Raw genomic sequence first — 27,583 nt, forward strand, 5'->3', positions numbered from 1 at the left:
CCAATATCTACAATTTTTGAAAAGGTATTTGAGTCGAAAATCAATTTTTACCAACTTTTGTTAAATTTTGCTTAGGTTTTTAACTTTTTGTACAGAAACTGTCAATTCGATTTTTTTTCAAAATTTTACTGAATGTTAACAACAATATTTGTTGAAAGATAAAAGTAGTTTAAAGCCAATATCTCAAAGTTTTGAAGAGATATTTGAGTCGAAAATCAATTTTTACCAAGTTTTATACATTTTTTGTTTAGGTTTTTATTTTTTGTAAAAAAAACTGTTGATTCGATTTTTCTCAACATTTTCCAGAATTTTGAAAACAATATTTCTTAAAAGATAAAATAAGCTTGAAGCCTAAATTTCAAGTTTTTGAAAAGATATTTGAATTGATATTCAATTTTTACCAACTTTAGTTAATTTTTTTTTTTCGGATTTTAATTTTTTATAAAAAAAACTGTCAATTCGATTTTTCTCAAAATTTTATCGGATGTCAAAAACATTATTCTTCGTTCTACAAAATTGTTTTGGAGATAAAACCATGTTTTAGTCGTAAAATTTTGGAGGTGACAAATTATTTTTGTCAGTTTTTTTGATTTATAAAAAATATCGTTAAATGGATTTTTTTCAAAAATATAGTTCTTTGATATCACGTTAAAATATTATTATATAAAATTTAATTCAAGTCTCTAGCTATTTTGGTTCGTAAGATATTTAGGGTTAACCAAAATTGTCACTTTTTTTCCAAACTGCTATGGTAAAAAAACCACCCACGCAATTTTCCTGAGAGTCCTTTCTGCATCTTTCTGCCTTATTATCTGTGTAAAAAAATGTATTTGAAGACGACATCTCTTCTGGTTCTTGAGCTATGGACGAAGAAAAAACGTCGCGAACGTACGACTCTAGGACCTTGAAACATCGAGAAATGTCAAAATTTTCAATTTGACAAATCGGACCCATTACAATAACTTCCTATTGGAAGTTAAAAATGTCGGGCTTTTTTGATGTAGTTTTTTCGAAATCAATTTCCGGGAGTCTGTTATTACTCTCGTTATCAGTCTGCTTACTTTTATTTTGACCTTATAAAGGCGTCAACAAACCTTAAAAATTGTAGAGACAAAAAGGTTTGATTCTTGAATTCAAGGAAATAGCTTCATTTATAAGTACGTAATTTCTCTAAAAAAAAATTAGATTAAAACAAAGTAAAATAAGTAAACAAAAAGTTGGGAAGAAAAGTCGCATCCCAGCCTCTTTTTAAATTTTTGCTGCGTTCTTTGCATTAATAGAAATGAAAACAAGAAAAGTGTGTTTTGTTTCTGGAAAAAAAGCAACGTTTCAAAACAATTTCTTAAACATCTGCGCGAAATGCACCAAAAATCCTCTAAGCTATTGTATTTAAGCTTTTAAATATGACATATTTAGAAAACTGTCGGAATCTTGGAATGCTTTCATATGAGTCATCCAAATTAAATAGTAAGACCATACCTTGCTGGACAGCAGTATTCTAAATAATTTGATAACTAAGTTTGTTAGCATCATTTACAAAACATTAAAGAACATTTTTAAGCTGTGAGTAAAAACTCATCTAAGTGTGATGAAAAGTCTGTACTTCACGAATGTGAAATGTCTTTCCCAGTCATCGCAATATTCAAGAATTCAAAACCAACGTGCACCGAAACCTCCTTTCAAACCCGCACTATGTCTTGTCATAACATGGGTAATATAAAAATTGATGTTTCTAAGAATATGACCACCACTGTAAGCATTCATCTCCATTCTTCACCATTTATTTCATTACACTTACATCCATATGTAACTACCTCTATACACCTTTATCTATCGTAAATCTAATACACACATATCTTATTAATATGATATAAAATGAACGATAAAAGTGCGCCGTTTTTTCAAGAACTTTTCCTTCAAAACGAAACTTCTACCTATAATTAAAAACATTCATTCATAAAATACAAAAACTTAATAAAGACAGTTGAAGAAAATAAAAACCCTCATCAAGATAATCTTTTAATCATACCTAATTTGTTTATCCGCCAAAAATTCAATCGACTCGAGTATTGTTTAAATTCAAATTTCTTCAAATTTCTTCAAATACCTAAAACATCCCAGAATCACACAAAAGTCAAAAAGAAATCAAACAAAATTATAGCAGCAGCGAAAATAAAAGAAAAAAAACAACAACAACACAAAACAACCTCCTCTCATTGTTGTATTAGTATTCTGTCAGCAAAAGTTACATGCATACGCATATGTATGTTTGTATGGATGTATGTAAGTTTGTATGGGAAAAGTGAAAGAAGAGTATGTGTGAGTGTTAATAAAATAAATATGATATTTCGGAATCTGAATTCGAATACGGATTGAATATTTTATTAAGCAAGCTGTGTGCGTGCGTAGCGTAGACGTTTTTCACATGCGAAGCGAATCGCAATCGAATCGAGCGCTCCGCAGTCTGAGCTGAGCTAAGCTGAGTCCGCTCCCAATCCCAACAAAAATTGGAATCGTGTTAGTTTTTCGTGTGATCTCTTGAAGAAAGAAGTTTGAAAAAAATCTGTCACCAGCAGCTACAAACAGCAGGCAGAAGTGCAGAGCACCAAGAACCCTCCAAAACAAGGAACAAACTTATCTACAACAAAATATAAACATTCTAAAACCTAATTGTTCTATTTTTAATCATACAAAAGTCATTAATGTTCATAATCCATGGAGCAATGAGTGTAAATAAAAAGTGTAGTGTTTAATTTAATGTTCACTTCACTTTAGTTTACTTTTCTCTTCCATCAAGTGAAAAGAAGAAATTTTTAACATTTTAACCAAAAGAATACGTCGTCGTATCTCTTTTAAAAATGATGATGGAGGAAAATCAAACAGTTTCTAAAAATTCAAATAGTTCTCGGATAGAATCTATAAAACATTATTGTCGTGTGTGTACTTCTAATCCTAAAACTAAAAGAACCCATCCCGAGGAAAACATCAGGATATTCTCACGAACTGGTCTCTTATCGATTCTGCAAAAATTTCTACATCTGGAAGTGAGTATCAGTATAGCACCAAAAAGGTGGAGTATCTATCTAATATTCCTAATGTTGTTTATAGTGAGTGTAAGAGGAAGTGAAGAAAGGGGAAGAGGGCGAGTGTGGTAGCAAGGCAACGAAATAACAAAATGAAAATGGGTTTAGAATGAGCAAGGAGCTATCTACAACAAGGAACAAGGATATCCTTATACTTAATATGTATTGTGCGTGTGCATCTCGTGAGGGGGCCCAAAAGGGGGTTGGTTAACATTGTGTGGCACATGGAATTTCTATAGTAGCAGTAGGCTCCTGTTTTTGTTCTTCTATTGCTTGAGGGGGCGGTGGCGCGCGCGCTAATATGTAACCTAGTTGAATTGTTTTTGTTGTTATTTCTGGTGGTACCTCAGTACCTGAGTCGTGTGTAGTGTTATGCTTTGTGCTGCAAGGGATGTAAGGGGGTTTATATTTCAGTTTCAGTAAAGTAGGTGCTGTTCTGCTGCTGCTGTGCTGTGAATCCAAAAATACTTTTGTTTTACTTGTGTAAAAGTGGATGTTGCTGAAGAAAACCTATACAAATTTATATATGTATGTTTTTTCTTCCTAACTTTTTATTAGAGCGATGTGGATGTGGTTGTTATTTCAAATTCACACACACATCTGCACACAAAAAACTTGCACAGCATGAGCGAAGCAATATAATGAACTGGGTTGTTTAACAGCAACATTGCACTCACTCACCCAGGGTTGCCATGTCCTTGTCCTGGCGAAGTAATTCTGTAGCCCAATTTAAAAAAAGACATTTGAAAATGTTAAGTTAATTTAATTTTATTAAAAAAACTTACATTTTTGTTAAACCGAATCTGTTTTCGCCAACAAAAAGACAACCGAATTGAAAACGTCAAATATTTAGCGTTTTGCAGATCCGTTTGTTTTTTAGAACTCCCTGAAATACGTAAAACGTCAAACAATACCAAAAAGAGAATTGACAAAATTCGAAAACGGTCGGTTTGGAAATTCGAACGAAAATCAAAACAGACGTGATAGTAGCCCAATTTCGATACAATAGAATTTGCTTTTATTGAAAACCAAAATATTAAAAACAACGAAAAATATTAAAAAAAATGAGGAGTTGCGTTCATTCTCAGATAGATAAGATATCGGGATACCTTTTGTTTAGTGTTTTTACGCGAAATGTAACAAATGAGATCTGTTTTTTTTTTGAGCAATTATGACTGAAACACGCTTCGGCTTCGCCTGACGTTTACGAGTTTAGCCAAAGGAATTCAATACATGCTATCACAATGTAGTTTCGACCTCACGTTTCATTTGACAATCGTAAGGAAATAATGTAATGTTACTTAATGTGCTTCCAAACGGAAGCTCTAGTTCAAATTTGCTGAACATTTTCTTTGTCTGACAGCTCAACAGCTTTAAAAAAGTCAACAAACAAAATACATTTGCTTTTTGAGGGATTTCCATTAGTTATTGAAGGTTGTGCAAGCTACTTCCGCGATAAATTAAATTTTTTCGATTTCAAAACTCAATTTTGTTTTATTTTGAAAAAAAAAAATAAAAGCTGCTAATGACAGAAGTGCCATTTTAGAAATGTCATATTGGAAGTGTCATTCAACTACTTTTGTAGTTAGATTTAGCCAATCAGAATCCCTTGACTATGTAGCGACTAGCTTTGTGAATGAGACCAATATTATTGTCATATGTCATTGTTACGAATTGTTGGAATTTGTTAGAATCATTGGGCGGGCAGGTTAAAGCGACATTAAGGACTTGAAATTAAGGCAAGTTTCTAGCATCTGATTGGCTAACTTCCAGAACATTACCTACCAATTAAGACAACTTTATTGGAAAGTTAGTCAAGAAAAATCTCTCTTAATATCAATTCAATTCCACTTGTGTCAAAATGACATAAAAAAAATAAAAATTGGGCCTAGTGACTTACAACTCCCAAACATTCCTTTGTGCGAGTACTGTTGTCAGGGATGGAGGGGACCTACAGTTTTAAGCCGAATCCGAACGGCAAATTTGAGAAAGCACTTTTCATGACAAGAATTACTCTTGGAGAATCTGTCAATTCCTCGCAAGAGGCAGTACCCGTGCAAAAACTTTAGATGGATCGAACCCAAGACCTCAGACATGACAGTCCAACGCACTAACTATAATTTTTCATTCAACTGAAACCTGAACTTAATTAATATTTTGTCAAATTGGTAAAAGAATAAGTAAGTAAGTAAGTTTCCTTAAAATACAAAATTCATGTCGGGATGGAATTGAAGCTTGCCTGAGAGGTGTTTTGTAGGCAATGAAGTTATTGGTAGATTTTGCACGGTAAACTGAAGGTAGAAATTGCTAAAGTTTAGTTTCGAGTTTGAAGCTTAGGACACTTGCAAATCTAACTAGTCAAAATGTACGTTCAAGGAATAAAGTTAACTTTAAATGAAGTCCCTTATGTTGTCTGAACCAGCCAATTCTTACAAATTGTTGTAACTAAATATTTGGGAACGACAAATAGTGTAAGAAATAATTGAGCTGTCAAACTTCTAGTATCAAACATTTTAAAATGTAGGGTATAACCTTAAATCGCAAATAGGAAAATTGAAGAAAAATTGAAGCTGCTTTGAAATTGCTTTATTGCGTAATAAAAATTCGTGACCCAAGCCACAAAAAACATTAACTTGTTTGTAACAAATCATTAACTTTGACAGTTCATTACAACAATAATTCAGGAGCTGAGTTGCTAATGGCTGAATCACAAACACGCTTCAGCTTCGGTTTCACCTGGCGTTTACTATTTCAGCCATATGAATTTAATGCATGTTATCACAATGGAGTTTCGACCTCACGTTTCGTTTGACAATCGTAAGGAAAAGAACGTAATGTGACTCCCGACGGACGGAAGCTCTAGTTAACATTTGCTTTGTCTGACAGCTCAATAGCTGTAAACAAATGTCAACAAACAAAATATTTGCGCTTAGGAGGGATGAAATAATAGAAATGTCATTCAAAGCAACCTCGAAGCAGGCGCACTGTAATGGCTGAATCACAAACAAGCTTCAGCTTCGGCTTCGTCTGCGTTACGATGGCCTTGCTTCGAGGTTGCTTTGAATGACAATTTTATTATTTCATCCCTCCAAAGAGCAAATATTTTGTTTGTTGACATTTTTTTACAGCTGTTGAGCTGTCAGACAAAGTTAATGTTCAGATAATTGAACTAGAGCTTCCGTTTGGAGTCACATTACGTTCTTTTCCTTACGATTGTCAAACGGTACGTGAGTTCGAAGCTCCATTGTGGTAGCATGAATTAAATTCCTATGGCTGAACTCGTAAACGTCAGGCGAAGCCGAAGTTGAAGCGTGTTTGTGTTTCAGCCATAACGCAGACGACGCCGAAGCTGAAGCGTGTTTGTGTTTCAGTCATAATTGACACATAAGTAATGAATTTATGAACGATGTAATGACGTCATCAAACATTGGTCTCATTCACAAAGCTGGTGGCTACGTAGTCAAGGGATTTCGATTGCCTACATCTAACTACAAAAGTAGTTGACATTTCGCCTCCGACGCACGTAGTGTAAAAATTTCTGATACAAAGTTAGTGCACACTGGTTTTGACGTTTCACAATCAGCTGCTCGGTAAGGACACAAGAATTCAAAATGAAATGAATCTTTCAGTATTTAAATACAAATATAAATCAATCATTTTATATCTTCTATTTGGTTTTATATTATTATAACAATAGTTAAAAGAAAGAACAGACCTCGAGGCTATTAAAATGACGTCCAAAAGTATCCAAGTATGGTTGAATTTGAACGAACCTGAAAATTAATTTTTTTGTAAAAAAAAAACGTGAGTTATTAAAATTATCCAATGAAAAATGTATTTTACAATAATTTTTTGACGTTAATCAAAAACGACTTAACTCAGAAATTGGTAACACAGACTTAATGAACTTAAGATGTTGACATGAAAGCAAATATGAATTTGTCTGTCTTTTTGTTTCAAAACTAAATGCATACGTTACTTAGCAGTTCTTCTAAACTCAAGTTGTTGTTAAACGAAGAGAATTAAAAAAAAAATCCTTATCAAAAACCTAAAATGCGATTTTTTGACATAAGACCTCTTTATATAACGCCAACAAATGTTGGACTTAATGTCTGCTTTTTGTGAACAGCTAAGTTGTTTTTATTTTTTGCTAGCTATCTCAATTTTAGAAATACCCAACTGGTTCAATAAGGTATCTAAAATTCCACACATCATGGATAGCCTATCCAAAACGAGATTGAACGCAGCCATTTTTGTTTAAGCCGTTTAAAAATAGTCTATGCTTTGGGTAGGTTTTTTTCGGATCTGTAAATTGTTTTTCTAATCGTTGTTTTGATTTTAAATAAAAGTGCAAACTTTTTTATAACAAATTGTTATGATCTTAGCATCCTTAGGTTAAGCGATTCATTGATTTTGTATGAAATAAAATAAAATAAAATAAATAACATGATATGAAATTTTCTCTTTATATAATTTATTAGTGCGAAGAAAATTATTGAAAAAGATTACGTTCTCAATAAATTGTTGCATGCCATGATTAGTGCGTAGGACTGTCATGCCAAAGGTTTTATGTTCAAACCTTGTCTCTGCCACTTAAGGATTTTTGTACGTGTACTGCCTCTCGAGAAACCCTTTGAGATTAATTCTTGTCATGAAAAGTGCTTTCTCAAATTAGCCGCATTGGTCCTAAAAATTAAAGGTCCCCTCCATCCCTGCCATTATTTTCACACAGGAATGGTCAAGAGTTGAAAGTCAGCCCTATCATGAATTCCATCGTAATCGGACATTTTTACGAATCACGAAAATTCTATCATGAAATCCGTTCGTAGTGGAAAATCTCATACAATTTTGCATTACGAACGGATTTCATGATACAGTTTTTCGGGATTCGTACAAATTTCCGATTACGATGGAATTCATGATAGGGCTGAGTAACTCGGTCCTAGTCTGTTTGAACTGTCCTAAAGAGCTGGTTATAGCTTCCAGTGAAATCGAACAGGAAAATTTTTGTTTTACAGTTGAACAGATTAGAGCCTTATTTTTAGCACGGAAATATAAATGCAGTTAGAAATTTAAAACAGTTCCAATGGATCAGCAAACAAAAATTACTGATGAAATCAACATCAAAAAGGGAATGAGAAGCTCCTGGTAATTTAATACCTTTAGTTTTGTGACGCTAATTTATTGATTGCTATAAAACATCATCAGTAAAACATTTCAGATTCCTATTGTTTGAATTTGTACTTATGAATTTTACTGAAAGCTTATATAACCGGCTCCTAATGTATTAATTTGTTTTATTATACCAAATTTGTTAGCCCAACCTGGCAAGCCTGTTTACTCCTCTTTTTAGCATAAGTAAAAGTACTTTTTTTCTATACATCAGATACATCAAGAATCAACGAGTTTAAAAAAATGCATTTTGAATCTTCTCTCCGTGTGACTGTATTGTAGGTAGGTATTTGTAATGGCCGGTTTTTTGTTTTTTTAGTTTGTTTTTGTTTTCGTTCGAAGCATAAATGGAGATGGACACACCAATACTTGACACTCAACTCAAGAAATAAAGTTCAATGTCAAATATCTTGAGTTCGTTATGATCTTTTTGGCGGTAGGGAGGTAAAGAGTGGCAGGGTTTTGGCAAATTGAGTTGTGTTGTAATGATTTCAACCCCAATTTTACACTCTTCCGACTTTATTGGATTTTGGTTTGTTTTGATTTAAAAATGTACCGCCAAATTTTGAAGAGTTGATTGATTTTAATATGTCCACCTTAGTTTATAGGACTACGATTATGAACATAGAAACTTTATATGTCGTTTAATTAAGGAGCAATATAATAGAAGGTATATAAATAGATATATCTACCTATGGCCTTTTTCTTTAACTTATTTAAAGTTATGCTGCAAGCATAATGCGTCTGGTTCTGGTACAATGTTGGTATCTAGTTGTTTCTTTTTGTATTTATTTTACAATAAAGAGTTGCAACTTGTAAAGCCTGTTTTGGGGAGCAACTTGTATACTTACTTACTTAGCTATACCTACATTTTACTTTAGTATTTGAAAGATTGAAGTTAAATGGTATTTGATATAAAAGTATCTATTCAGATACAAAAGTATCTACAATGTGTTTATATGGGTGTGAGTTTTTATAAGTATGTTTGGTTTTTATTTTTAATAAAGAACGCACAATTTTTAAATTGAAATTTATATGAAACACATAAATACTCGTACCTATATTTTTTGTATTGATATTCACAATCTACAGACCTAACTTTTTCTTAACATGTTTTATGCTGTTTTAATATAAAAGATAGGTCGCCCGATGTAGAATGGAGCATCGCAGGGGTATGTATCCATACTGTGATGTATAAGTAGGTACCTACTTACGTACTAAGTTAAGCGAGGATTTTTGATTTGAATAGGTAGGTACGCAATATGAAGAATGTGTATTTATGTGTTATTTTATGTGGAAAACAGCTGTTTGAGTATAAAAGGTAGGCCTAAAATGCAATAAAATTAAACTTTTTTTTCGTAATGGATGTTTTTTTAGACTTGTGGTTTCATAATGAATTATAACTTAATGTTACGGCCAACAAATTTACCTTTTTTTCTGTTTATTGAGGCCGTATGTCAACAATAATGCTTCGAATTTTCTTTTCCAAAGCGTCAATCCTCTGAGGGTTATCAGCGTAGTAAAGCGACTTCCATATTACTACAAACGCGAGGTAAAATGCACTTACCAAAACTTTCCACCAATCAATTGTTTTTTTCATTGGCTGCATGTAGCGCCGTGTTGTTTTGCAAAAGGTCGTCCACATCAAGAGCCTCCAATTGAGACACGAAAATCATTAAACATGGCTCTAAAGCGGTCTCTATTCAGTATAACATTATGGCCAGCCTTATTTTTGAAGAAATGTGGACTAATTATTCCCCATAGAGAACACCAAACAGTGACTTTTTAAGGATGTAACGACGTCTCAACAATGGCATATCTCTTGGGATCAATCCAGATACCACAATGTAGCTTGTAAACGTAGCTACCCGTTTAACTAAAAATAAGCTTCATCGGTGCACAAAAAATTTTTGTGGAAATTGTGATCGGTGGCCATTCACCAAACGTCGATCGGCTTCAATTAAAGTTGAATTTTGTAAGTCCGCAAAATCTTCCATAAAGAGGATGGGAATAGCTCCATTTTTTGTGTGCGATGGCGGATGGTCTCATTAGGGTTTTCCTCAATACTCTGCTTCACAGCAACAATAGAGTCGAGGATGCGGATTATCCACTAGAGTTAACTTGGTGCTAAACCGATTCATGGAAGACAAGTAGTCGCTTGAACCGAAAATTACATTGGTCAACAAAATTTTTTTTCCACACTTACTTTTTTGATATGTTTTGCTTTAGTTGGTGATCATAAGTAAAAATAAATAGTTGAAAAAATGTGTTGGCAAAAGATTTTATTTTATTGAGTAATTTAAAATATTGCGAAATAACACAGATCTTGTTAATCAAAACTGTATTTTCTTATAAATGACTTAATAAATCTTAGATTTTCTTCCATGTTTCGCTTCTGGTTGGTCCCTTTTAATTGCCCAGCAGTAATCCGCTAACATATTGGGGTTCCATTTGCCCTAATACCACTTTTCCATATTCAAAATCTGTTGATGGAACCTCTCACCGTGCTCGTCGCTGACAGGCACTAAATTGTCATGAAAAAAATCCAGGTGGGAGTCTTAAAAGTGGATCTTAAGTGACATGTTGCAACCCAAAGCTTCATATGTCATTAACAGCTCGCTAACCAACTCCCTGTAGCTGTCACTCTTGTGGTTACCAAACAGATTTGCAACAACATTTTTAAAAGTCTTCCATGCAGATTTTTCCAAATCGCTTAGTTTTTAGACGAGATCCTAATAGTTCTGATTGTTTTTTGGACAAATTTAGATTCCGAACTAAATCATTTTAGTCTCCTTGAGTTATGAAATGTGGCATGTTTACGATTCCTTTATACTGAAAGTCATATTTTCGTCGTCAACACATTTACCTGAAGTGGACGGGTGTGAATGGTCATTCTCAACAGACGTAGTTGCAACTAGTAATAGTTCTGGCAATTTTTTACAACTAGAGACTGGTCTTATAGCCGAAGATAAGTTATAGTAAATAACGGTATTTTTGTTCTTGTATTTTATACCGTTTATGTCAGTGAGACAAAAATAGCAATCCGAAACGTTATCTCGCTGTTCAGTCGATATCATGGGTATTGCATGGCATAGGTCGTGCGCCTTTTTTCAGTCGGTTGAATTTTTCTCACACGTTATGCAACAAACATAAGGAGCCCAGAATTTGTCTTGATGGGCGACAGAAAACCAAAACATTGGTGATAATACTCCAACACAAGATTCGGAAAGTTTCGTCTTTGTTTTTTGAATGTCAGTTCTCCGCAAACATAACATAAATAGATAGGATCATTGTTACACTTCCTCGGCATGTTCACAGTGTTAATAACAAAAAATGCTAAAACAAAGAGGTGTTAAAATGCAACCAGAGAGTATGTCTATTCATTATAAAATGGCAAACCAAACTAAGAAATGTTTAAAAACTAAAAAAAACACCATTATTATGACTTATATTACTAATAATCTCATTAATTATGGAAAACAACGTCCATCGACGTGACTGCTTCGGCTGACTTAGCCGTTAGTAGTTTTGAGCTAAGATTTGCTGCGTTGTTTTCGGATTGTTGGCATAGCCTCGATTCATCTCGGTTCTCAACAAAAAAAAGTCAAATATACGCTCCAGACGCAAATGTGCTAGTTGCACATCATCAGGTTACCCTTAAGGCCTTTTAAGACTAGAGATTCTATAAACTGACATCTATAAAACACGGAAACTATATTCAGTCCTTTGGCGGACTCTGTTATGAAATTCTTAACATAGATTTAGATGTAAGGTTTCACAATGGATCTGCTTGATCATTTGATCAAGTATGTCGGTAACAATACCAACTGTCAGCATACTAATCTAACCTTATGTGCAGAAATTCAAAACCAACCAATATGCATTGAAATCTACTTTCTAATCATATCTTACTTTTCTAGTTGCTCAGACTGTGCATCTAAGGCGATGCAAGAAGTTTTTCTCCCCCTCTGATCTAGCTGTTATCGACAAGTCTTATATATGTCCAAAGCTTGAATATATCTTCCATATCTGGGCTGTTACTCCTGCACCTTATTTAAGCCTCTTGGACAGTATTGAACGTAGAGCATTTAGATTGATTGGTGATAATACATAAAGTCATTTACGTCGCTCGAACATCTTCGTTAAGGGTCTTTTCTCACCTCCTTTTACCGTTTATTTAACGGTTTATGCTCTAGAGAAATAGCCACCTGCATTCCTCCCCTTAGGCGCCAGTTATAGATGTCATTGAAATCAATCCGGACACATTTTTTAATCGCTATTTGACGGTGTTTCCTTTGATTAGAAATGAAAATTATGTACTGATCGATCGGAAATCACACAAATAATTTTTTTTGAGAAAAAAAGCGGTAATTACGCATTTATTTTTCTCTAAAAATGTATTTTTCTATTTTCCGGACGTAAATTCATTTTCCTGAACAGCTGATACCTTTATGTTGAAAAATAAAATAAATCGTTCTGCTGATTTGTGTTCCAATTTCACATAATTCCAATGACAGATTTCTGTCAGTAAAAAATTGTCGGTGGCTTTCAATCAGGAAATATTTTAACAGTTTAACCGTAATACTTGCACTTCTAGGAATGCTCATGAGTATACCCTCGAGCCCAACTTTGGTCGTACCGTCAAGTACAGAGATTCGTTCCTTAGCCGTACTACTCAAATTTGGAATGGCCTACCATGCTCTGTCTAACAAGGGTAATAATATCTCCTTGCGTGTGCGCTTACTATAAAAAAAATCATTATAAGGGTATTCATAACCCCTTGATTGTGCACATAATATATAAAAAAACGGGCTCATTGACCATCCTTTAATTGCTGATTGGAATTAGTGGCCAATCGAAACTTCAAGAAGTCGGCCAACTTATATACCCAGTAGAATGCATGTCAACCGAACATGCAATCCAAGGCTGAGGGATATCGTAGAAACCTCAATAAGCGTTTGTCAAAAGTCATTTAAAGAATTATCTTAAAATGGGCAGGTTCATTCAACATTAGGGACTTCATTTGCAGTTAACTGCATTCTCTGAACGTACATTTTACCCAAGCCAACTAGTAAGTTTTTCAACTGTCATAATCTTCAAACTTAGAACTTTACTTCACTAACCTCCACCTTCAGCTCATTGTACAAAAACTATCAAAAACATGATTGCCTACAAAACACTCCTCAGGAAGCTACAAGTTCATCATGGTTTGTATTTTGTATTGTAGAGAAATATCACTTATTTGTCTTCCAATTCGACTAGGAACCCTTTTACACAAAAGATTAAATTGAATTGTGCAAAAAATAAATAATTCCTGGAGTAATAAAGTTCACTTGACTTGGTAGTTAGGGAGATTTTTCCTGGCTTACTTTCCAGTCAACTTTCCAATAAAGTTTTGGCAGCTGAGCAATCAGATACTAGAAACTTGCCTTACTTTCAAGTCCCTAGTGTCGTCTGAACCTGCCCAATGATATCCAATAAGTCTTGCTACCGTACCTCCGGGCGCCTTCTCTATTTACGTTCATCATAATCATCAACAAAACAAAAATTATATTCTTCTGTTGCATTAAGGAATTAAGAAGATTTTCATCTTTTCTATAAATTTTGAATTTCATTAAAGCTAATCTCTTAAATTTCCTTTAGGTTTCAGAAGATGACCCACTGCCGAAGACAATATGCAAGAAATGCTTTGAAAAACTTATGGCCATTGAATACCTTCAAATTGTGGCCAAACGAAGCGAGAGTCTCTTTAAAGATTTCCTTGCAAACAGATGTACAAAAGTAAGTTTTTTTTCCGATTATCTTTAAAAACAATTCAATAATCTTCTTTTTTCCCAACTTAAGCCGGTCGCAAAAACCCAAAGCAGTGCAAAAACTGATTTCAACATCAAACCAGCGCCAATTAATATAGAAAAGAAACCTGAAGAAGTTATTGTTGATGTCTCGATGTCAGATCCTTTGACAAAGGATATCAAGAAAAAATTACAAGTAGCTCAAAGCAAAAGAGATTCAATAGGATTGGCATTTACTCCCGATCATATAAGTAAAAATGCCGTAACCAGCAGTCCACTTACTCAAGTTCCAGTTACAATTGTACATCGAATGCCCAAAAAGAGGAAGATAACACCGAACCCGTTAGAGAAAAATCAAATTGTCCAAATTCCTCTTCCTCATCCTCATCCTAGTCTTCAACCTCAGAAGAGCAGCACAACAACAGTTACTTTAGAGAATCCTCCTAAAAAGCAATTTTCCCTACTCAAACCTAAAGCTAACCCAACTTCTCCCCTAAGGCATATCTCTGAGGCTCCTTCAATACCACAAAATGTTGAAATTCATCCAGTGGTTTCAGGAAATCCTCAAGTCATGGGACACGGAATGCCACTAGGCAGTATTATCAAAGATGTAGATCTTTTGAAGTTGATTCTGAAAGCCCTAAAATGGCCTTTCAATAATCAAACCCTTGATCTTCAAATACAACGTTTGAAGAACACAAACTTCAACGATATCATAGTGGATCCAAATCTTCTGCAAGACACCGATCTCATACAAATTCTTGGTCCACTTATAGCACCGCTTCCGGTTACCATGCGACAGCAAACCTATCACATAACAATCCCTCCTGAGACGTTGGAAACACCTCCAACTACCATGTCCTACAAACTGCCAGCTGAGACCTCAGTTCAAATTATCACAGTTCCTGCTACCGAAAAAGAATCCTCCCACGGAAAAGATCGGCCAACAAAACGCCATAATAAAAGTTCGTCGATGCGAAAGAAGTCCTCCCTTGTGCCACGGCCACGTTTAAGCTCCCAAGTTATAGTTGTTTCGGATGATAGTGAAGACAATCGCCCCTTGCAGATAGCAGCCACAACAAATGATGATATCCCCAACTTCGGGGTGCAACTTGATCCGGCTGTGTATCCTGGGGTGGGAGAAAACTCGAATAGCAACGAAGCAATGCTCGCAACACTCAACCGCCAGCGAGAAGCTATGATGCGTATGCACAGAAGCAAAAGAAAACAAAGTTTGAATTGTGCGAAGAACGTCGAAATGGTCGACGATATAATGATAGTAGACGAAGGATTCCACATGGAGGAGGCTTACCCAGTAGTTTTGCAATCAAACAAAAACCTAGAAATGGAAGATATGCTACCGGTTGCTTCTACTTCTCAGCGAAAGTCTGCACCAAATAAGAATTTTGCTCCTTTGGAATCTGTAAAGTCGGATATTGCTTTTCCGCAAATAAAAACTCAACCGACACCACGTTCAAAGTCATTGACTTCAATGAAACCAGTTAGGTGCTTAACGGAGCATTTGAAGCCAGAAAAAGTGCCTCCCATACATGGTTTTGCTAAATTAAAGGAAGATTCAAGTTTGCCACCTCTGAAGAGAGTCAAATTATTGCCAAAGAGTGCAGGTCAAATTCAAGTTAAGGAGCCTTCAAAACTTGTTTATATGTCTAAGAATACCACCGTTGCCGATGCTGACTCGACAACGAAAATAGTGACAAAAGAATCGAAATCTCCAAAGCCTACCAAACCGCTTTGGAACTTTAGCAAAATATCAAAAGCTAAAAGAGCAGCACAAGCTCACAGGAGCGAATCAATTGAGCAGAGAAGTTCTAGCGCAAAAAATCAGGGAACTGAAAAGAATGAGAAGTCAGATAAGGATGTCATAGTGCTTGTGGCTTGCGAAGATGAATGTGCTGAAAAGCAGAAGAAAACACCCGAAGTAGTAGCCACATCGAAGAAAAAGAAAAACCTTAAAAACCCAACTCCCATTCGTTCGGAAAAAAGAAAAAATGATTACAAAGTCCTTGCCACCTTCGATGTAAGCGATGAAGAAATGGAACCACTACAAGTTTCGGATACATCGGCGAAACATTCTGTTGAAGAAAAAACCACACCTCCAGTTGAAGAAGAAGAAGCTTCTAAAACAGAAACAAATGAGTCGCCGACGGCGGATTGTGTTGAAGAGACTGTAGAGGCTGTGAATGATTTACCAAATGTAGCCGCAAAAGAACCAAACCCAACTGAAATTGATCCGCTTGCCGAAAAGGACAAAGATACAGACCCCATCAATGTGCCAGAAATTGCGATCAAAGCCGAAAACAACGAATCAATTGACATTAAAAAAGAAGATTTGGAGTAAGTCTTGATTTGGATAAATAGTTTTTGTGTATAGCACTGATTTTTGTTTATTTTACAGATCTACTTATGAAGGACAAGCAGTGAAACTTGAGCCCACAACTAAAAGTGCTAGTAAAATGGCAATCAAATCGGAAATCGCAAAATCTACCCGATCTTCAGGGAAACGAAAAGCAATTCAAAAGGAGGAGGAACCACCAATAGAGACGTAAGTAGATAAATTCTTCATAACTATCAGAGCATTCAAATCTATCAGAAAGAAAGCCAAATGATAAAAATGGTCATATCAAAATGTTGCATGCAAAAATTACATAACAATATTAACGACTTTTTGATAACCAAAAAGGACTCTGCCACATACTACCCGGGAGCAAATCCCATGGTTTATTTTGGATTCCGATAGAACTTGAATCTTAAATTTAAAGTCAAAAACTTGTAGCTAGGGAAATAAACTTTATGGAATCGCCTTCACAATTGAACCGAGTACGTCTTTACGTACATTGATTTGGGTGTTCTTTTGGTCTTCTAGAAACACAAGTTGCAAGTTTCGGTAAGAGAATTACCAGGAAAGTGAGTGTCCAGTAGTAAGTTCAGCGATTGATTACTTGAATTTGTCCAGGAGCCGTCTGCATTTTTCAAGCAGCATGGCATCGCTGGACTACTTGAAAGAATTTTCCGTAACCTAGAGGCTTCAGAAGTTTCCTCTATCGTGCCAAGAAATCTAAGCGATCTTCTTGGCGATTTCCTTCCTTCCTTAGTGCCTTCTTGTTAATCCTTAGGGATTCTTTGTCCCAGCGAGAGGCTAGTCGTGCGGCTTTGGCTCGGTTGTAGAGTTTTCTGCATTCTTTCCTGAGCGAGTCAAGCTCTCAGGTCCACCATTGTGATTTCCTCTTATGTGTATAATTGAACAAGCAATTTCTAGTGATCTGTTCATAGCTGAGGTGAGGTCATTAGCTTTGTTGTCAAGTTGATTAGAGGAAGGACTAGGTAGTCCAGGTTCTAGTAAACTCTGTAATGAGTTCCTGTATGAAGCCCAGTCAGTTTTCCGATAATTTCGAAAAGTCAATGGATATGAGTTATCATCCACATTAATATTGAACTGGATATATCTATGATCAGAGAACGAGTGTTCTTTGGACACTTTCCAGTCTAAGATCATATGGTGTATAGTATGTGAAACAAGAGTTATGTCTAAGACTTCCGCTTCAGCGACGATTCTCCAGGGTTTTTCCAGGGAGAGGCCAAGGTGGTCATTTCCAACATTCGCCCACACTAGTCAGAATCTTCCTTTGGTTGTTTCCAGCCTAGCTACGGTGGTATCTTTGTCACTGAAATGATGGAGTCAAAATATGTACATTAATGCTACGTTTCACTAGTATGCAAGAATTAGGTTCACCTTTATCTGGCACACACAGTGTGTAGTACCTAGGAGTCGAACAACGGATCCCACAATCCATAAAACTCGACAAGGATCAGGACAATGCCTTCCCCGTTTCTTGCCAGATAGAGAAGAAGTGAGGCCGAGGCCTTTATGGAGTGTTGGAGATTAATCTGTACTAACCGCAGCATTTTGGCTACAATTAGGCAGATCAACCTACACACAGTTTTGTTCTGATCCTCTGAGTCTGAGGAGAAGAATCATCGCTCAGAAGAATCATGTTTAGGTCGTCTTCAGTCTCCATTAAGGATGGACTGTCTTCGACTTTTTAATAGGGTGGATTCGTGATTGGAGAGGGCATGGGTGCATCGTCACCCTCTGATTGGGGAGAAGACGACGTCCTAGGCCCACCAACCGCGAGTTCACCTTTGGTTGTTGTAGGAGGCCCGGTATCAGCGATAACCTCATCTTTTTTGTAAATTCGAATTTTGATGGATTCGAAGCCATAGTTTATAGAGCCATTGGTCAAGGCTAGAGGAGCCAAGGATTCTTTAATGAGTACCACAATGGCATTCCTATAAAGACCCTTCACTTCCTCTAGCTTGTCTATCTTCCAGCTATGCTGGATTACAAACTTTGATCGTCTCGAGAATGTCTTCGATACCAGCAGTTTCGATTGGATCCAAATCCGGGCTCTAAGTCAGCTAGGAATCCTTAGGAAGGAAGTGGTCCTGAAAGCTCTTTGAGAGTGTCCCCTTTCCATTTCTGGATGTACTCTTAGTAGTAGTGGTACGGCCATTATTCACAACCCTGCCACTACTGGAATTAGGTATTGTTACCTTCGTACTCTCTTTGCTACCAACAGCCGCAGGAGAAAGGTTAGGTTGGAGTGGCTGTCCAGATGTCATTGACGCACGTAGACCTCAAGGGTCCATTGTGATCCCACTAATGAGGTTACTCATGGGAGAGTAATGAATTTAAACAAACCATTTTGTACTTTTAATAAAGTTTGTGTCAATCGTTGCCAGTTCACTGGTGTTATCGAAGAAGGGATTACCGAAAAAGTAATTCTTTCTAATGGAGAGCGCTGGACATGTACATAGAAGGTGTTGGACCGTTTCCTCTTCCTCCTCGTCCATGCAGCTTCTACAGAAGTCATTTGTGTAGACCCCTAGCCTCAGAGCATGTCTTCCTATGAGGCAGTGTCCCGTTATTACTCCAATTGTAGAGCTTATACTTTGTCTGCTCAGTGATATCAAGCTTTTTGACTGTTTTAAGTCAATACTTGCCATATTTGCTTGGTTGCTATGCAGGTGGTACTATGTGACCACCTAGCATTTGTTGTTTCTAGAGTATATTGCTTGAGAGGATATTTGCATGTAGCAAGTGGTGTTCCTATGTTATGTTTTTGTCTAACATAAGGCAGAAGTGTTCCGTTTTTGGCGAACTCATCGGCTTTGCAATTTCCCGGAATGTCTCTGTGGGTCGGCACCCAAATGAGGTGAATGTTAAACTGTTCCGTCATCTCATTCAGAGATGATTGACAATCGTGGACTGTTCGAGAGTTTGTGGAGACAGACGCGAGAGATTTAAGAGCAGCTTGGCTGTCTGAGAAGATTTGTATATCCTTACAAGATATAACGTTTGCTTTGAGCCAGGATAGTGCCTCTTTAATCGCCATTATTTCTGCCTGGAATACACTACATTGATTGGGAAGTCTGTATAATAGACTGAGATTCAGTTGTTCTGAAAAGATACCACTTCCAACTCCATGATCGGTCTTTGAACCGTCAGTATAGAAGTGTACCGCATCGTCTTCCAGGGGTCTCTCTTCTTCCCAGGAGGATCTTGAAGGGATGGACACATGGAATCTTTTACCAAATACCATTTTTGGGTGGTATAGTCTAAGCGATCTGGGATAGATCTGAGATTGTCTAGAATAGTAGTATGTCCAGTATTGCTACTGTTCCATTGAGAGGTGGCTCTTAGCCTCACACATGAGTAGGCTGCCACCATTTTGGAGAAGATGTCAAGAGGTGTTAGGTTTAAAAGCACTTCCAGTGCTGCGGTTGGTGTTGAGCGAAGTGCTCCTGTGATCACATACCTGCTGACCGCTGGACTTTGATGAGCTTATTTAGATTTACCATCTTGTCCAGTGCGGTCCACCATACGACGGCTCCATAAATGGGTATCGGCCTGATTACCGAAGTGTATAGCCAGTGGGTTATTTTTGGGGAGAAGCCCCATTTTGATCCTATGGCCTTTTTACAAGTAAAAAGCGCTACAGTAGCCTTTTTGACTCTTTCATCAATATTTGCCTTCCAATTTAGTTTTTTGTCTAAAATGAGGTCCAAATATTTAGCTTGATCGGAAAAGCTTAATCGTATTCCTATAATCTTGGGTGGGCTAATCTGAGGAATTTTATATCTTCTCGAGAAGAGTATTAATTCTGTTTTGTGTGGGTTAACGTCCAATCTACATTGCTTAGCCCATTTAGTTAGCCTGTTTAGGGCATTTTGTAGGAGTTCCGAGAGAACTTGGGGGTGCTTCCCAGATACGGATATCAGCCGCAGGAGGTTTTGATGCCAAACTGCCACTCGGTCTTGAAAAGATACCGGTCTCATCTATTTTTCTTTTTTGTTTTTATTCATTTTTGGTCCCACGCGAAAGAGAGGTCCGTCTGTACAGATTCGCATATCTCCGTTAGAGACAGACTGATCATCGGCACGTGTCGTTTAACACCTTAGATCCAGCCCAATAAAGATAAGAAGTGGTTGGAAAGGAAGAGATAGGACAAGGAGTCAGTTGATGTTAAGAACATCATTCTGATATGTAAGGAAATGATTAGGTTCATTAAACTGAAATTGAGCTAGGTTTACCTAAGGTGTGAGAGAGGAGCACTGCCTTACTTTTTCGCCATTACAACGTGGGAGGTGGGATGGGAGTTGGTGACAGGGATGCTGATTCTGGAAAGGTAGAGGAATAAGAACGTCCTTTAGTTTCAGGACTCACCTGGAGAAAATTCTCGAGAATCATTCACCTTACTCAGCTTCTACAACTCGACAAGTTTGACTTTCAAAGTAGAAACTTGCAACTTTATAAAAATGAATGTATTACAGCACAACTCTGCTATTCATATGGAACGTATATTTGATTCACCCATTCGATTCCCTTTTACACAGAACTTTTGTTAACAAAGATTTTTTTTTTTTTTTTTTTTTTTTTTTTTTTTTTTTTTTTTTTTAGATTTTTTATTTGATCATATTTCAAAAGTTTAACAATATTAGTTGTGTTACCCACGAAGCTTTTGCTTATCTGTAGGTGGTTGAAGTTACAAAGTATTTGAATTGATTGGATTTGAATATTAAACATAATTTATATTAATTAAAGAAAAAAGGAAAAAAAAATATATAAATTCATTAGTGGTTTAGTTTAAAAAAAGGTACATAACAAATTTTAATTTACTTTTATCAGTGCATGGTGTTTAAAATTTAATTTAAATAGAAACATTTTAATTTTTTTTTACGTTTTTTAAAGTCACGAATATTTTTAAGATTTGTAGGAAGTTGGTTCATAATTGATGGTATAGTATAGTTAAGTTGTCGTTTTCCATAGTTGTTGTATATCATCGGTATTTCAAGCAGACCTTGCGCTCGTCTTCTCGTGTTTACACCATGTGAAATAGGTCGCTGGAATCTTAAATCATCGTAGTATTCAAGAACTGCTGTCATCCTAAATATATTTTCAACATTCAGGCACTTCAAATGTAGATGGTTTTTATTAATCATGTTTACAAGTCTCCTCTGTAGATTAAGAAGTTTATCTGTATGAGTTTTTGCGGCATTTCCCCAAGCTAATACTCCATATCTTAAACGAGATTCAACAAGTGAATAGTAAACCTGTTTTTGAACATCTTTTGTTGAATATCTTTCCAGATGAAATAACGCAAACATAGCACTCCTCATACTTTTCCTTACGATTGTAATATGCTCGTGCCACAGAAAGTGTTCATCTATTGTAACTCCGAGGTATTTGATTGATTGAACTAACTCAATGGCATCACTTTTTCTTGAAGTCGGACACTCAGGGTTTTGAAAGAAAATGTTGACTGTCTCTTTTTGTTTGTTTGGTGCACGAATGTGCATAATTTTCGTTTTGGTTGCGTTGATGACTAATCCAAAATCGTGACACCATCGTGTGACTTCATCAAACTCCTGTTGCATCGTTGAAATCGCGGTTTCAAGACACATGTGTCTGACAACAATAGCTATATCGTCTGCATATGCGAAAGCTGTGCTTTTCTTAAAAATCCGTAGGAGTGCATCTGTAAAAAGTATGAAAAGGACCGGACCCAGTTTTGACCCTTGTGGTACACCATGTGTGCAACTTCTTTCTTTGCTCCATGAACTTCCAACTTTTACTCTAAATGTTCTTCCTATGAGATAGCTCTCCATCCATTTATATAGAGTTCCCCTAATGCCAATTCTGTAAAGGACATCCAAAAGCTTAGTGTGACTCAACGTGTCAAATGCCTTGCTGAAGTCGACGAACATAACCAATACGTGATGGTTTTTATTGAGACTCATGTTAATAGTATTACAAAATTCACCAAGAAGTCTTCCCGTATTTTTATCTTTTTGAAAACCATATTGATTGGATTGCAGCAAGCAGTGTTTCTCAATAAACTTGTTTAATCGTCTTAAGACAACTTCTTCAATACATTTTTCAACAACTGACAAAATCGAAATTGGCCTATAGTTGAGAATTTCACTTTTTTCCCTCCTTTATAGATGCGACGAATAACTGAAGTTTTCAAAATTTTCGGTACACACCCTTGTGTTAAACTTCTGTTTACTATTTGTTGAATCAATGGTGCCAGCAGATTTGCATTGAGTTTAATGTCGCATCCCCTTATTCCGTCAGCACCTGGACTTTTATTTGGATTCAGATTTCGAAGTATATTATAAATTTCGATTTCATCAGCTTCTTCTACATATATTGATTGAAGTTGTTGTTGACAAGGCTGTCTTGATGTTTTAGCATTGCATACGTGTACAATCTTCGTTGCTTGTGTTGAGAAACACTCAGCAAGTTCTTCAATAATGTCAGAAACTTTAGACGTTTTACAAAGATTGTGTTGTACAATTTCATCCACAGACGCTTTATTCCTACCCAATATTTCATTTATTATTCTCCAAGTTTTTTTCGGATCACGTTTTGCGCTCAGTATTTCATTTTTATAGAAGTTACGTTTTTTCATTTGTATTTGTTTATTTACATAATTTCTCATTTTTTTGTATTCAGATTTGTAACTTTCATTTTGAAGATTATTCTTCCATCTTCTATACATTGTATCTCTCCTTTTACACAGCTCAATTATTTCCGGGGTTATCCAACTCTTGATTTGACGTTTTTTTTTAATATAATTTTCAGACGAATCAGCGTATATAGTTTCCATTTTTAAAAGAAAATTGTTGTATATTTTATTAACGTCATTTTCTATTTCATATAGTGCATTCCAGTTCGTTTGTTGCATAAGTCGGTTGACTTTTTCTTGATTAATTTTTGATTGTGATTTGCAATATGTGTTGACCTTTTCTGTATTGTGTTTAATACCGTAAAATGTTGCAAAGTGATCAGATATATCAGTTTCTATAACAGCTGATATTATGCAGTTTTTCGAAAATGAAACAAATATGGGATCAATTAAAGTACCCGTACCAGTTAACATGTTAATTCGAGTACTTTTTTTGATAACATTCATTAGGCCCTTCGAAGACATAACATCAAGAAATTTATTGGTGATCGTGTTATTAAAATCTTGAGTATCAATATTTATATCACCAAGTACAACTAGATCCAATTCATTGCGAGTATTTTCAACAAATTCAGTAATAAAATTATTTTTGTTTAGCGATGGTGATCTATAAATTGCATAAATATTATTACTTCCCTTTATATCTACCATTTTTATATGTAAGCTGTCATAATTTAAAGTTTTCGAGGAGAGTCTTTCATAGCTGACATTTTTTTTTATATACATAGCAATTCCACCTAACCCCGAATCGTTTCTATGCATAAATTCCATATTAAATCCATCAATGTGATAAAGGGAGTTTTCTTCTTCAAAAATATTTATTTCTATCAAAACTATAATACTTAAGTATTGTAAAAAGTTTTGAATTTCTGCAATAAATACATTCCAATTTTTTCGAATTGACTGGATGTTCATACATATACAACAAAAATTAATTTTTTTTAATTCAATAATATTTAAACCAATAATACCATGCAATACCCTAAAATCAACTTCATCTTCATCATCATATTCACTCATCATATTATTAACTGTCATTCGCTCTTCTAATTCTCTTGTAATTTATAATGTTACAAATGTATTTTTTTAATATCACTCACAGTGCAAATATTAATAGCCTCTTCACTCTCGCATTTACGAGCTAGTATTTTACCTGCAGCTTCCCATACAAATTTCCAATTGCATTCTCTAGCTTTGTTTTTGGTTAGCCAAAGCAAATGCTTATTTGTAGGAGTGAGTTGGTTATTTACAAAAACAACATTCTCATTGGGTTTCTCTCTCCTATTAGTTTTTGCACATTTTATAAAATTTTGTTTACAAGAGTAACTTGCAAAAGAGACAATGATAGCTGATCTCTGAGGGTTTTTTGTTCTCGTTCTGTATATGTCTGTGACGTCGTGTGGGTGAATAGAACAGTTTATTTTCTCTCCCAATTCTTGTACTACGTTGATAAGGTTTTCGTTTGTTGTTGGATATATATTTTTGATTTCAACGTTGGATTTAAGGAGTTGTTGTTCAAGCATATTAACTTTTGTTTCCATAACATGAATAATTTCATCTTTTTTTAAATTATTCTCTTTTAATTCTTTAAGTTCATCAGACAGTTTTTTAATTAGATCATTATTTTTTGTTATACTACAATTAATTTCTTCATACTTGTTGGCAACAAAATCACAGCTTGTTTTTATTTCGGCCATTTCCCTCCTCATTGCCCTCATCTCTTGCAAGATCTGGGCATTGCAACTCCCACCTACGTCTTGCTTGTTGTTTACGTCTGGAGTGGAAGTACTTCGAGTTCGTTTCGATGCTGGTTGAGAGGGTGTTTTTGCTGGAGAAATCGTATTTCCTGATGCATTCGAGTTGGCTATTTTTTTCTGCACGCAGAGCATCTCCACTCTTTTTTTTTTGTATTAGACATTGTTCTATACGATCGTTCTGATATAGTAGTACATTGAAAGTGCAACCTACCATCACATCCAAAACATGTAACAAAATCTCCATGTGGAGGGAGATCCGAAGAACACTCAATACATAAGTCCATGATAACAAAGGGATAAATAACACAATGTATATGGTTATGGGTAGAATTGAGAGGACTATGATTTAAGCAAAAATTAAGTTTGGGAGGTTTTAATGGCTTATCTTTCTTTAAGTTATGAAAAAAAAAGAAGAAAAACACAATTGTTTTGCTTTAAATTCACTGCTTTAATGTGGCCTTTGAAGTTTAATTCAATATTGCAATTTGTTATATTGTAATTTGGTATAAAGAAACCCACTTGCCACCTCATGAACTAAGATAAATCCCAATATGTTTAATGGTACAAGACTATTGGAATAAGGAAATTATCGAACAGAGAGCTTCGGAGAAATGTTAGAAAAATGATGGAACTGCCGGATAAAAATCACGTTCATTTATTTTATTTTCAAAATTAAAGGTTTACCAAAAACTTTCGGTGATATAAACGAGTATTGCACTTGTATTCAAAACCTCGTATTTTCCTTCTGAAATTCTATGCCGCCTCCTGTGTCCCGTTGTTATTGTTTATTATGAAACAGTTTTTTTCTTCAAATAGGATTTGTTCGTAGTCGCTCCAAACCTTTTAAATGTTGTTGTTATGAAATAAGATTTTCATTATACTTGTCCTACTATCTACCTTTTTCCACTCAACCACATTTTTCTATTCTTAAGGACACTCATATTTTCATTTAACCTTATTATCCCGAGTTTCATTTAAAAGATAATTGATCTTTTATAAACTCCTCTGTATGAATGATGATTTCATTTTAAAATTAACTCTATTAAAGACTGAAATGGCTTTTTTTAAGTTGTTCGCAATATTATTTCTTCCAGTTTAAAAAATACATTAATTTTCTTCTTTTCTTTAGTAAAATATTTTCTTAATTATTTTAGAAAATTATTTTATCCCCTTTGTCAAAGAATAGATGGTATTTCTGTTTAGCTATAAACATACATAATTATCTTGTCTATGAAACCGAGATTCTATCCATGATTTTTGTTACTCCTTTTTCTAATATTTTCATTATTTTCTATTAGAAAATCTGTCACAAGCGACAGTTTATCAAGAAATCAAGATTAACAAGTATTCAAGATTTCAAAAAAAAAAAAAACGTTCAAGAAACAAGTACATTGTAATTTTGGAATAAGTAACTTTGAATCCGATCGTAAGTTTTTTATTCAGTTAATACTAATTTCCAGATTTTAAATCATTTCAAGAGCCCTTTAATTTGTTTGTTAATAAATCTTTATAAATAAATTATTTTTTGTTTTCAGAATGAATTTCAGACCAGCAAGAAAAAGTAAAACCTTGTCCAAGTATTACAAAGGGCCACCATTGTCTGGAACACCTGGCCGATGTATGAGATCAAGGTTTGTAAAAAAGTACTTTAATAAACAGATTATCACATTATTTATAATATTTCTTTGTTGTTTTTACAGGACATGATGATAATTATAAAAAGAAAAAAATAATATAGTTGTGCATCGTTGTATGATACACAATAATCATACTTGTAAATTATTTTTATTGTTATATCAAAATCACAATTTAAGTATAGTACAATAGAAGTCATTGTAGTTAAATTAAGTTTTTATTCTTTGGAAATGAATAAGTTAATTTTTAAAGTGTTATAAATTCGAATTGAAAATGAAAAATGTTATCGTTTTATGGATATCAAAATTTTCCTATCAAAATTAATATTAAAAGAATTAAATTAATTTGAAATGATAAATGTTTTTTTTTTTATTTTGGAAATATATGCTACATCAGATCATATTCTTCCTACAAGGCATGAGAATTTAAAATAAGCTTTAATGAATAGGTTTGCAATCTGGCTGAGCAAACATCTTCAAGTTTTGGGATGTAAAAGTACATTTTGGAGTACTATTTTTGTATATACTTTATTATAAATGGAGTTAACTTTTCTAGTTCTTCGTGCACTTCAAATAAATAAAGACGGTAAAGTATTTTATTGCTGCACTTGATTTTATTAGTTTTCTTTTCACACGAATACAGTAAGCCTTATTAGCAAGGTACCTTTTTAAAACTTTCATTAGGTATTGATTCTAAATGTATATATAAACACCTTTATTCAAGAAATTTAATTATTTTGTGTTCATAATTCACATACATATGTTTAAACATAAATTAACTTTATAACGCAGTTTATAAAGATATTGTTCACTCAATTGGGTATATAATAATTATGTAAGTCATCTGTACTCGCGTCGTATTTCCTTATAAAAGAATTTTGCTTTGATTGCATTTGCTAAATTTGCGGTGATTAATTCAAAATTTAATATTTTATTTTGAATTAATTATAGGAAAATTAAAATAAATCTAACTCACATTTATATATAAGAACGATCCACGAAATCGATAAGTGAATAATAATAAACAATCTTTCGCCTGTATATCATAAAAAAAAAACTTTCGGATTTCAACTCGCCAACAAATATTATAACATT

At 34.7% G+C, this 27,583-nt stretch overlaps 1 protein-coding gene across 1 annotated transcript; it reads left to right on the forward strand.

Moving 5' to 3' along the window:
- The first annotated feature begins 1,982 nt into the window (after positions 1–1,982).
- On the forward strand, positions 1,983–26,847 carry LOC129950319 (uncharacterized). Its single transcript, XM_056062214.1, has 6 exons — positions 1,983–3,044; positions 13,899–14,036; positions 14,100–16,402; positions 16,464–16,610; positions 26,390–26,485; positions 26,555–26,847. Exons 1-6 carry the CDS (start codon positions 2,859–2,861, stop codon positions 26,559–26,561), a joined length of 2,877 nt encoding a protein of 958 aa, XP_055918189.1. The 5' UTR covers positions 1,983–2,858; the 3' UTR covers positions 26,562–26,847.
- The last annotated feature ends 736 nt before the right edge of the window (positions 26,848–27,583 follow it).

Source organism: Eupeodes corollae, chromosome 3 (genome assembly GCF_945859685.1).
Source record: "Eupeodes corollae chromosome 3, idEupCoro1.1, whole genome shotgun sequence".
Classification (NCBI taxonomy): domain Eukaryota; kingdom Metazoa; phylum Arthropoda; class Insecta; order Diptera; family Syrphidae; genus Eupeodes; species Eupeodes corollae.

Excerpts from the sequence above, each read along its gene's own strand:
- LOC129950319 (XM_056062214.1), top strand. The coding sequence starts at position 2,859 with ATGATGATGGAGGAAAATCAAACAGTTTCTAAAAATTCAAATAGTTCT. Across the intron at positions 3,045-13,898 it reads AAAAATTTCTACATCTGGAA|GTTTCAGAAGATGACCCACT; the intron begins GTGAGTATCAGT and ends AATTTCCTTTAG. Across the intron at positions 16,403-16,463 it reads ATTAAAAAAGAAGATTTGGA|ATCTACTTATGAAGGACAAG; the intron begins GTAAGTCTTGAT and ends TTTATTTTACAG.